This window comes from Synchiropus splendidus, chromosome 13 (genome assembly GCF_027744825.2).
Source record: "Synchiropus splendidus isolate RoL2022-P1 chromosome 13, RoL_Sspl_1.0, whole genome shotgun sequence".
NCBI classification, from domain to species: domain Eukaryota; kingdom Metazoa; phylum Chordata; class Actinopteri; order Syngnathiformes; family Callionymidae; genus Synchiropus; species Synchiropus splendidus.
In genome coordinates this window covers 9,650,015-9,661,467 of record NC_071346.1, presented here as the reverse complement: position 1 = coordinate 9,661,467, position 11,453 = coordinate 9,650,015, and the positions used below count along the sequence as shown (strand labels likewise).

The following is an 11,453-nucleotide window of genomic DNA, read 5'->3' as shown; positions in this document are numbered from 1 at the left end:
TGCAGCCTGCGCTTAGTGCGTCCAAGCGGCTCGTTGGTCTAGGGGTATGATTCTCGCTTAGGGTGCGAGAGGTCCCGGGTTCAAATCCCGGACGAGCCCACATTTTTCTGATACCCACGTTTTCTTATCCCTATTTGCCGCTCTGCTTCCTGCTGTCGCGACAGGATCCTCGACAATGATTACACGGTGAAGCAACAAGCCTTTTCATTTCACCACGATAGATGACGCAAAAAAGCCGCCTTTCAACCTCTGGGCTTAATGTGATTCTTATGTGAGCAAAGTCGAACAGCAAACGTCAGGAGGGTCGATTATAAAAAATAAAATAAAACAATGACCCCGACGTGATTTGAACACGCAACCTTCTGATCTGGAGTCAGACGCGCTACCGTTGCGCCACGAGGTCTGATGGCGCAACAGGACTTATCTCCAGCTTAAGAGAGCTGCTCGTGTTCTGTGGGTCTGAGCTTTCTACGCACGAAAATACATTACAACAGCTACAAATTTCCCCACTAGACACAACCGAAGCAACTCACTCAAATAAGCGGGGAGGAAAACGGAACGATTTTCTTGGTTCTAAATTAAAGGGGGAATTCTCGGTAATAAAACAGTAATTCACACGGAGGGGTTTTCAAATGAGACACACTGGATTTTCGCTGAATTTGAAAAGGTCAAGAAGATAAAAAAAACCCATTTTGAATGGGTTAAAAACACGCAGATATTTGCGTATTGTTATGATTTATTTTGTGATATTGCAAAGAAGTGTGGCTAGATGTATAAAATATGACACAAGATGAGTGTTTTTATTTGATCAGAAATAATATAGTTAATAGCAATGAGCTCAATGTGGCAGCAGGCGGCAGTAGAGTTCTGGAACTCCCCTGCACCGAGCTGCTCATGAGAGCAAGAATGTCTCATTCTGCAAGTCTTCAAAAGATTGCCACAAGTCCCACCAAGATTCACCCCCCCCCCAGTCCTCTTCACCTCCTTATTTACCACCTCACAGGTTGTCTTCCTCGTCTCGATACGCCATCACTTCTTCGTCCGAGCTGCGTTTTCATTTTGTTTCTGATCCACTCGTCCCCATACTGTATAGCGGCATTTTGAAGACCTGTTCAAAACTATATATTTGTCCTGAATTTTCCTGCTCAACAACTTCATATTTTGTTACCCTACTTAGTCGTAATCCTTTCATCCCTCTTTCCCCCTCTGTTGCCATGGATATACCATCCCTATGGCAACTACAGGCCTTTGTGGATGGCCTCGGGCCTTCACCAGAGAATTTGCTCAACCTTTCATTAAATATTCCTCTACAAGCGCGCACACAAATGTATCATAAAACTATGTAACACATCCTCATTATGGCTCCCTGTTGATCTTTAGTGTTATTGCAAAAGAACTGACGCCCTTGGCATTTGCCGGATACGTGATATCGTCTCCTTGCTCTGCCAGTGAAAGGGCTGTGATCAGATTTGTCAGTGTCATTGGAGTCGCAAGCTTTCTAATTTTCTTTGGCAAAGGAAACCGGAGTGGCGTCTTTAAAGATGTATGAGACTTGTGAAGAGGAAGGCGGCTTTCTGAGGTGGGGAAAGTTCCTCCTAGTAAAGTGAGTTGGAGGATGGGAGGGATGAGGTGAGTGCACATGCTCACCGAGGCCGGACTGTCCTGTGCATGCAGTGGGGGGCCTCCGCCTGCTGAATGAACCCGGTCAGTGTGGGGGAGTACCATGGGCTGCGGGTGGGCTCCGCCTTGCTCAGCATTGTGGCGGGCTGCATCATTATTGGGGTGTCCAGGGAGTGCGATGCTGATGCTGTGGGTGGTATCTTCCTCGGAGCAGGTGGCCTCGGTGAGTATCTGCACAGTACATCTTTGTTATTACCTTGTTAAGGCGCAGAACTACTCCAAAACGGACCAACCCATTTCAATATGGCTGGAGTTTTCTCAGGTTCATTTACGGACCTGCTTTAGATTTCTATTGAATCCTACCATGCTTCAGAAACACACAAGTGGCATGGGTATGTGCATGGGTCTCCCCAGTATTTTGCCTCTGTGTAGGGGCGTCTCCTAGCGGCTGAATGGTGGCGGCAATGTATTGGAGTTTCGGTGGGGAGTTGTTTTAAAAAGTGGAATCCTGCTCGATAGACAGTGGGTGGAGCTACAAAACTGGGATCCTATGCTACTATAGCAATGGGGGAACCCTGATGTTTATGCTAACAGAACTAGCTGAAGACAGGAGATTGGTTGCTCCAGTTCAAGATTTCAGGAGCTCTGTGAGACTACTGCCACCTGCAGTCTGCTTGAGCGCATTACAAATTGATGTAGTTCATGTAGGGCAATAATATTGTTGTTTCCTTTAAAACAAATATGGTGGGTGGACGTTAGTGGCTGGGTGGAGGGATGCCTTCTTGAGTGCCTTTTGAATTTCATTGCCTCACAGTCTTCAGAGGCAATGAGGGTGAGAGGGTCCTCACTAACTGCTCCAAAGTTGAGGCGGACTAGTCATAAATAGATTGTTAAAAAACATAAATAACGAGGCTTAAAAAATCCTTGATCTGACATGTTCAAAGCAGGAGCACAAAGCTCCAAACATAAAGCTTCAAGAGTTACTGATGTGTTACTGATACAAAGACATGTGGCTCACTAGTTGTTGGACAGAGGCACCATGTGATCATTTGATCCAAGGGTGTAACTGGAGTCCTCAGATATCACAGCCGGGATCACGGAGACGCTCAGAAATACTCATTCATTCTAAAGGATCATCTATATCAGTCATTATAAAGACTGTTTTTTTTGTTGTTGCCTGAGGAGATTTGCTTTCTTGGTTTTTCTCTCCCCGTTTGTGTGATCAAAGTCCATGGTGGATTAACAAGATGATGTCTGTGACATGGCTAAGTACGTGTTTGGGGCACATATGATGCCTCTCGCAACATGTTGTCTGACTAATGAGCATGGACAGAGTGTTCTCCGCAGAATGTTTCGCTCCTTCAGCGGTTTCACCACATGACAAACACAAACATGCATCAGAGCCACACTGATGATTGAGCTGGTACCAGAGACATAACATTGATAGTCTTTAAAAAATATAGTGATCCATGAATGTGCTTCGAATGCTGTGTGATTCGGGGTATTATTTTGAAGGAATTATAAGCTATATTATAATAACATTTCAAAAACGATGTATGTTGCAGTGCATGTATGGCATCATCCACTTGTACTTTCTTGACCCACTTTTCAGGCCTGCTCATATCGATCTACCCCTTCATCAAGGCGTGGCTCAACATAAACCACATCCTGCCCTCCTTCGGTACCTTTTTGTCCAACACACCTGAATGTATCATTCTATAACGTTTACCGATGTTGTAACATTTCGGCAGGAAATTTTCGAGTCCACCCCGCTCCTGTGAATCCTGCCCCGGAACAAGCCGTGGACGCCCTTAAAAGGGAAGGTTGGTTTTTGAGAAAAATGTTTACCTCCTCCAAGGAGATACTGCGGCTTTTTGATGTTGAGAAATGCTGCGTTTGAAGGCCCATTTATGCTCCCTTTATGTACTAAATTGTACCTGTCTATTTCAAAGTGTCACAGATCACATGCTTCCATGCGGTATTTACAGTTAGGTCGGTATTGCTGTTCACCAATATATCCACCGGGGGGAGCAGCCCAGAGTGAAAAGTTAGGACGAACTCTAAAACAAAGATGGCGGCTGAGGAAGAAGTATTGATAGTGTACCTCTTGTGAGGCGGTGGTCTGTGTCACTGCCTGAAGCGGTCCGGGACTGGAACCAGATATTAGTAACACGCATGCGCAAGTTCTACGAATTGCGTTTACTAGTTATGTCACGTAAAGTTGTGATTTTTAAAAAATAACTGTTAAAATAGTCTATATTTATTTATTTCTTTAAAATCTGGGAATTATATGTTTTTACGTACATGCGTAAATACGCAGTATTCACTGTGTAAGCGAACATGTTTTTAGTGTAATGACGTCATCACATTGTCACAATCTAGATTTAGAAATAGTATGTTAGTATCTGATATTCTATTTTTTTAAATCCTGCAGTATTGAATCAATAAACATTTCCAGCTCCTCCAATATATTTGACCTGCACAATGTATTGCTTATTACCTCCGATACGTTTCTCCTTACATTTGTTTCACATAGATTTGACAGTAGCAGGAGTGAGCACTTCTTCCCCTGAATGAGGTTAATGTCTACTGTGGTGCGGTGCTTGAGTTTGTTTATGTTGTTGGATTTAAAAAAAAAAAGAATAGCAGATAAAAACATACCATTTTTAAATCTAGACAATTTTAAGTAAAAAAAAAAAAAATTTAGTACGTAAAAAAACGTCATCACCTGTGCGCGATATAACCATGTACACATGCGCTTACCAGTAAACGCCAGTTGGTAAAACATGCGCAATTTCTGGTTCCATCACTGGAATTTCCGGTGGAGCATATCAGGCAGTGACAGTCCCTGAGGCCATTAAATATATCACGACTGCAGGACACAGAGTTTCCGCCATTGTTATGTCTTCTGCGTGTCCCATTAGAGCTACATATCGGACAATAATGGCAACACTGCCCCCCACGGTTTCTGGGGGAACTGCATTGTGTAGGGCCTGTACTCATAAGCTTTGTGGAAAACAGACAAAATGAACTCAAAGCATGGAGAGATGGCTCTGTACAGATCCAGAACAGTATGTAATGTTGAGTGTAAATGGGCCTTTGGGCGTGAAAGTTCATACTATTTCCGATTTGCCGAGGATGTACCACAGATTTGATGGCGGAGGCATGCGATTTGTGAGTTCCTCTTCCGTTTAAAGCTTGCTGCTGATGTAAATGGTCTATGCAGGAACTCAGCTTAACCTTGAACGCTCCAAGAGTCGAATGGGAACCTTTGCAGATGGCACTGCGATGTGTGACCCCAATGCAGATGAAGGGTAACACACAGCTCTCATAAAGGATATGATCAGATCATTATTTACATAATGCTAACCACTTATTTCAAAGTGACACTCTGATTTCTCCTTTGCTTCATTGCAGGACGTCAGCAGACATGCCCGACGTCTTAACACGGAGGAAAAACGACCCCATGTGAGCGCTATTGGTCAGAACCCTTCTCTCTTGCTCAGGCTGAAGTCGCCCCGTTTGCTTGAGTTTAATAAACGTTGGGTGATTAAAATAACCTCTGGTGTCTAATCATCCTTATAGAAGAAGGATGGCGCTACTTCCTGGCACGGACTGAAGGAAATTAAACCCAGTGGTGCCACTTCTTAAGCAGCTCATATCAACATCATCATCATCATCATCATCGCACAATGTTCTCAGTCACAGATTAAAAATGATTGTTGTTGTTATGCGATGATGGCTCCAGTTCCCTCGCTTGCCATGGTGTTTAACAAGCCTCATGCATGTGTGTGCACAAACAGCCATTAGATGTACACGGGACCTGCATCTCAGCAGGGACGCGCCACACATTAATATTCAGGACGGCAGCGGCGGAGTGACTGCTGCATGGACGATGGCTGGCAGGGATGCATCAACACTGAGCTCTGACAAAAAAGTGTTTCATGCTGTGAGAGGTGAACAGTGCTGCGGCGTGGTGGCGCGCCTCCCCAACAGGAAACCGATCACCCTGCATGGCCCTGATGACAACAAGCTGGCTGGTTGGCAGCAGGGCTTCACCTGCCATCTGAGTGCATCCACGGTTTCATCATGCTCAACCATCCGGTGTAGCAGTTTCAACAGACAGCGCTGGACTTCCCCATCTGCCTCGGCAATGCCCCTCCAAGAACCTGATGCTTCAGGTCCGACGTGCTCAGAAGAAGACGACCATTTCCTCAACCATTTCATCACCAAGGTCGACTGATGTTGTGTCTGCTACTATGTTGAGACGTAGCTATTTTCAGAAACAGACGTTACACCTTCTCCGATTTCAAAAATATGTCTCTGCACACATGCGTTTAGAGTAAACATTGCGTGTAACCTGTGTATGTCTGCTGCCAGGACACTCCAAAACTGTAGGTAGCATTATAACTAGAAGCTGAAGCCCACGTTAGCCAATCAAAATCGCAAAAATAGCAACAACAGCAACCTGTCTCCCTTCCAGAGAAGCAAGTTCCACTGCTAGTCTAGAGGAATCCATGGTGGGCGCACCTTTGACGGAAGTTCACACGGAAGTTTTGATCATTTTATTGTCTGAAAAGGACGGAGCCCTGGAAGTGACATGCATGTGTTTCTTTTTTTTGGATGTGACATGCACGACTTTATTTTTTTTAGCCCGAGATAACAGTTATCTCAAAAAACGATTACTTCCTGGAGCCACTTTGTCTCCTATGGCTTCGTAACAGTTCGTCAACGTTGTCATTCACTGTCTGCAAGTCAGAATATTGCCGACGGCAAAGTCTGTGCGTGCTGTCTGTACGTTTAACACTCTGACCAAGTGGCTTCTAGTCAAAATAATACCACATGACCCGAGATAAAAATTATCTCGAGATAATATTTTTATCTTGGGATACAAAAAATAAAGTCATGTATGTCGCTTCCAGGGACGCGTAATACGTATAGCTTAGCCACATGTGGTATTATTTTGAGTAGAAGGCCAAGTGCCTTCAGGGTGTTAAAAGCGCACAGACTTGCAGACAGCGACTGACAACGTCGACGAACAGTTACGAAGCCATGGGACACATAGTGGTTCCAGGAGGACGTATACAAAATGCTTTGCCAGAGAGGCAGCTACGCATGCGCTGACATTTACGATTGTATCTTGAGATAAAAATTATCTTGAGATAACTGTTATCTCAAGATACGCATTATCACGAGATAAAAATTATCTCGAGATAGTTGTTATCTCGGGCAAAAAAAAAATAAAATAAAGTCATGCATGCCACATCCCAAAAAAAAAAAAAAACACATGCATGTCACTTCCAGGGCTCCGTAGAAAAGTGTTGTTTCCAGATGCAAATTTTCCCTGCTTGTATGAAGAAGGCAGACTTACAAAGAAGGGAAATTTCTTTCCCCTCACCCCAAGTATTTGGAAAAGGCTCCGCCCCCTTTTGCCTGTGGAGTTAAATGAATAATCGTTTAATGAATAAACACTTTTAAAAGGCGTAAATATGCTTGCTGTTTTGGCCTTACAGAAAGAGAGAACTTTTTAGAAAGAGAGAATATTTTAAAATTTTATTTAGCAAACAGAATAAAGAATGTTTTTTTAAGTATTTCCTACGATTTTTTTTACTTTAAAAAATAAAACATATTTTTCCCGGAGGAAATAAACTGCAATTAAACTAAATTTATATTTCTAATAGATATTTTTCACCCCTCAACTGAATGACTCGACACCTCCCAAGCCTCCACCGGGCTTCACGCACACACAGAATGGAGGAGGAGGCAGCGTCCAGAGGGACGCGGACACTAAACCTAGTGACTCCGCACCGACTCCAGATGTTCCGCGCGCCGTCTCCTCTCATATCCGCGTGACATGTCGCGCATCCACGCTTGCGTCCGTCCATGTCGTCTCCCCCTCTGACTGAGCTGCTGTCATGACTTGTGCCCTCAGGAGCGACTCCAGGACGAACCCTCCTCTCCATGCGTCCCTTCTGCGCGTCGGGATTTAGGTCTGCTGGAAGATCCTCGCCGAAATAAAGGATGGGACCACTCCGGCACGTCGACATAAGGGGTAAGATGGGTGTGAATTGGGGTTGATGTTGCATGCTGGGGAGACATTTCAGACATTTCTCCCGCATACGTTTACGACACTACAGCACCATTTTATATCGCTCTTTAAATGCAGCACATTTTATTGTCCCTTCAATGGCGTGGATGAAGCAGCTGTCATATTTTTACATTCCACGGTGTTGAATGACGACATTAAACCTAAAACTAGCCTTTTACATGCATGTTTGTCTCATTTAAAATTGTGTGTCACTCTTAAAAAGCAAAATGCGTTTTTTTTTGTTTTAATAGGGAAAATATTAAAAATAAAATCAGAATAGAGGTTAAAGAAAAAAAAAAAGGTAAATAATTTTGAAAATGTATATGTGAAATATGATACATTGAAGACAAATGCAGTTAAATGCATTATCCATTACATTTTTCTCCATTATGACATGATTATTCATCGGTGGTGATGCTGATGTTATATGAATAGCAGTTGATGCTTCATCGGATCATAATGTACATGAGCACAAATGTCCACTTGAAGATCGCCAGTGCGTCTTATACGAGTCACGGCTGTGAGAGCACTCAAGATCTGTTGGTGTAAATCTAATTCATATCTTGGTAGATTGGTGCCTGGAAGCCCAGGCGACAGGAGCCACAGGTTGTCTGGCTGCACCCCTTCAGGGAGGTGGGAGCGGAACAATCTCAGGTGGCATGTCAAACATATGATGAGCAGAAGACAAGATGAAAGATAATAGAACATCCAGGCACAAAGACAATGAATTGCGATGGCAAATGGCGATGGCAATCTGTAGAAAGTTTAAAGAAAAATAAATATTAGCCCTGTTAATATGTAATAACAGAAAAAAAGGCAGTAAAGAGACTTTTCGTTGTGTTTGTTGTGGCTCTCACAGGGCCACATAGGGCCCCGGGGTCATGGTGGGGGGGGTTTGAAACAGCAGCTGATTGTGCATTTCTGACTTCCACTGACTGCACTCATGTCTTTCCCAGGCCAAAGCTAAAGATTCTAGATTAAATAAAGGTGATAAAAAATGGTTATCACAGACAGAAACGCTCCTGCTGCCAAGAAGGAGCAGCAGAAGAAGAAGAGAAGCTCCCGTCCTCATGGGCTCCCCTCCCCAGCGCTGTGCTGCGCCTGTGGTCTATGCATCATGCTGGCTGGACTAAACATCACCCTGGTGGGCGCCTTCGCCTTCAGCACACTGGTGCCTTCTGCCAACCCTCCGATCATCATCGGACCCATCCTCCTCCTCGTGGCCTTTTCCTTTTTCGGGGCTTGTTGCGTCTGCAGCCGGCTTCCTCCGCCTCACAGCTCGCAGAGGTCCAAGATGGGAGGCAGGGGAATGGGTCTCATGGGCCAAGGTGGGCTGGCAGGAGGGGCGGCGTTCGAGATAGAGACCAGCGAGCACACGCTGCAGGACACTACGGCTGTGCAGCTCAGCCCTACGTCCTCCCCTGGATCCTCGCGGGTGTCCAGCCCAGAGAAAGAGACTCCTGATCTCACCCTCCCGGGGACCTGCAAGCTCTTCACCATGGAGACCAACGGTCCCTCTTGCACCTACTCGGCCTCCACAGGCGGCGAGGTGAGGCTCAACCTGCCTCGTGAGGAAGTGGTCACTTAGATTTGAGGAGTGTTTAGTCTTTGTGTTTCTATATACCAGTCCACTTCTGATGAAACGCATGCAGCATCCACATCCACGGGGACCACAGCCTCCCTTCTCTGTTGTGTCCTTCCCTAAACAAGAGTCTCTCAAGGTCGGGCGGCAGCGATCGCTGAAAGGTCACTGATGGACGACTTGAAGACGAGGGCGGCGACATGTGCCATAGTGAATGTCCTCAAGTGCTGAACTTGTTTGGGGTGCATTAAATATTAAAGGTTGCTGGGGTCCCACAGCAATATCCTCTCATCTAAGATGCAGTTGATATCAGCGCTATTTTCATCCTGTAAGTGACTCACTCTTTCATCATGGTGAGTCTCTCTTCACACAACGTCATTTTAAGCAGACAGAAATATGTTATTTGTCCCCCCGAGGAGGCGGAAAGTACTTGACTGTAGCCTGCAATAATAAAATATAGACATAGTTATTGCAAATATGACATCAAACATGGAGGACAGTGACAATGACCAGACAGGAAAAACTAGAATGATGACATTCCTGCTCCTATTAGGCCCATTTTTTGACCACTGTACTCACTGATATGGATTTTTGTGCTGCGTGGGCTCAACCCTGCAAAAAACACTTTGATTCAAATATCTATTTTCTTGATCCAAATTTGTCGTAACAAAGCAAATGATCAATATAGGAAATGCACTATTCTACTCTCAGGTTTGCAGTGGGGCTTTTTCATGTGTATGCCATGAAAATACATTTTGAGAATGTAATGATAAAAAAAAAGTTGGTGAGAAGTACACAACAGTTAAGGAATATTACTCTGAACTCCCTGATGTAAACATTGTGACTCAGACTTTCTTCAGACCGATCAGATCTTAGCAGTATTTCACGATAAATTGAAGACGTGTCTACAAAATCTACACAAGGTGTTGAAAATGACTTTGAATTTCTTGTTATATCTGGGTATATGTCACAAAAAACACACACGTTTTTATGTTCTTGAAGTAACTTGATATGTATTTATTTATTCAGCTAATGCATATGAGGGGAACTGTTCACTTCATTGGCATATAGAGTGACAACACTCAAGCACTGGAGAATTATTCATGACAAAACAACATGCACATCTCTATTGCATCAAATAAATAGATCACTTTTCACGCAGGAGTCAAGCGCATATTGACGCCTGCATTTTCATATCTGTGGTATTTCAATGATCATATGCCAATCACTCACAAGGGCTGGGCTGTTAGTTTAATAAAAAAAAATAAAAAAAACTAGGGTGATAGTTGAGGGGACTGTTTTTAATGTGTAATCATTTGGCTTTTTATGATGAGGGCTAAATGAAGGACGTCATTGAAAACTTTATAGTACAGTCACGAGTGAAGCTCTAAGGTGAATCACAGTTGTCGTGAGATGTTTTGTACCCCTCGTCCAATGGATCCCCCCCTCGCGAAGTGTCGTGTGATGTCCTCCAACTGCTTCTACGGACTTGCCAAAAGAGACATTCCGAGTGATTTCCTGTGAACGTTGCCTTAGACTGACACATCAGGATTCAACATATGAGGGCTATTTTACAATTTTTAAAGGAAGTTTTGTTTGTGGTTTTACCGCATGCCATCAGAAGAAGCAACGGAAGAAACAAGCCAGGGCCTTCAGCCTGTCTGCCCATCACTCCACTCGTTTCTGTTCACTTGTCTCACTCTGAACCAGGGCTGAGGTTTATGTTTGCATGTGGAGACGTCACTTGTGGAAATCCTGTCGCCGAGTGTCGTGTTGACTGTGTATTTTAGTTTCTGTAGCACAGGACTGATGTAAAAATGGCAAAATATTTTGGTGAAAATTTGAATTGGTCTATTTTACAAGGAAGAAATAAAGGTGAAATTCCGGCAAGATTTTCTTGTTTTATTTTTATTTTTATTTTTATTTTTATTGGGAGAGTGTTCCATGAGAGTTCCACAAGAAAGCACATGCTTTTCAAAGGTAAATAAATGAAAGAAATGAAAAACAGTACTGTAGATACTGTAGATAGATAGATTTAAAAAAATAAAATAAATTTGTCTCTTTTACAACGAAGAAATAAAGGTGAAATTCCGGCGAGACTTTCTTGTTTTATTTTTATTTTTATTTTTATTGGGAGAGTGTTCCATGAGAGTTCCACAAGAA

At 43.7% G+C, this 11,453-nt stretch overlaps 2 protein-coding genes and 2 non-coding genes across 4 annotated transcripts; 3 read left to right on the top strand and 1 right to left on the bottom strand.

Moving 5' to 3' along the window:
• The first annotated feature begins 27 nt into the window (after positions 1 to 27).
• Positions 28 to 99, top strand: trnap-agg (transfer RNA proline (anticodon AGG)). Its single transcript has one exon. It is a non-coding gene; the product is annotated as a tRNA-Pro (tRNA).
• A 232-nt stretch (positions 100 to 331) lies between these two features.
• On the bottom strand, positions 332 to 403 carry trnaw-cca (transfer RNA tryptophan (anticodon CCA)). Its single transcript has one exon. It is a non-coding gene; the product is annotated as a tRNA-Trp (tRNA).
• Positions 404 to 416: 13 nt separating this feature from the next.
• kncn (kinocilin) lies at positions 417 to 5,092 on the top strand. The gene is made up of 7 exons (XM_053883736.1): positions 417 to 453; positions 1,518 to 1,603; positions 1,675 to 1,843; positions 3,233 to 3,301; positions 3,372 to 3,443; positions 4,847 to 4,934; positions 5,038 to 5,092. The coding sequence occupies exons 3-7, from the start codon at positions 1,696 to 1,698 to the stop codon at positions 5,090 to 5,092; spliced, it is 432 nt and encodes a 143-aa protein (XP_053739711.1). The 5' UTR covers positions 417 to 453; positions 1,518 to 1,603; positions 1,675 to 1,695.
• Positions 5,093 to 7,382: 2,290 nt separating this feature from the next.
• Positions 7,383 to 11,171, top strand: tmem275a (transmembrane protein 275a). The gene is made up of 2 exons (XM_053883587.1): positions 7,383 to 7,672; positions 8,665 to 11,171. Exon 2 carries the CDS (start codon positions 8,706 to 8,708, stop codon positions 9,294 to 9,296), a length of 591 nt encoding a protein of 196 aa, XP_053739562.1. The 5' UTR covers positions 7,383 to 7,672; positions 8,665 to 8,705; the 3' UTR covers positions 9,297 to 11,171.
• Positions 11,172 to 11,453: the final 282 nt, after the last annotated feature.

Excerpts from the sequence above, each read along its gene's own strand:
- kncn (XM_053883736.1), top strand. The coding sequence starts at position 1,696 with ATGAACCCGGTCAGTGTGGGGGAGTACCATGGGCTGCGGGTGGGCTCC. Across the intron at positions 3,302-3,371 it reads CCACATCCTGCCCTCCTTCG|GAAATTTTCGAGTCCACCCC; the intron begins GTACCTTTTTGT and ends ACATTTCGGCAG. Across the intron at positions 4,935-5,037 it reads GACCCCAATGCAGATGAAGG|GACGTCAGCAGACATGCCCG; the intron begins GTAACACACAGC and ends GCTTCATTGCAG.
- tmem275a (XM_053883587.1), top strand. The coding sequence starts at position 8,706 with ATGGTTATCACAGACAGAAACGCTCCTGCTGCCAAGAAGGAGCAGCAG.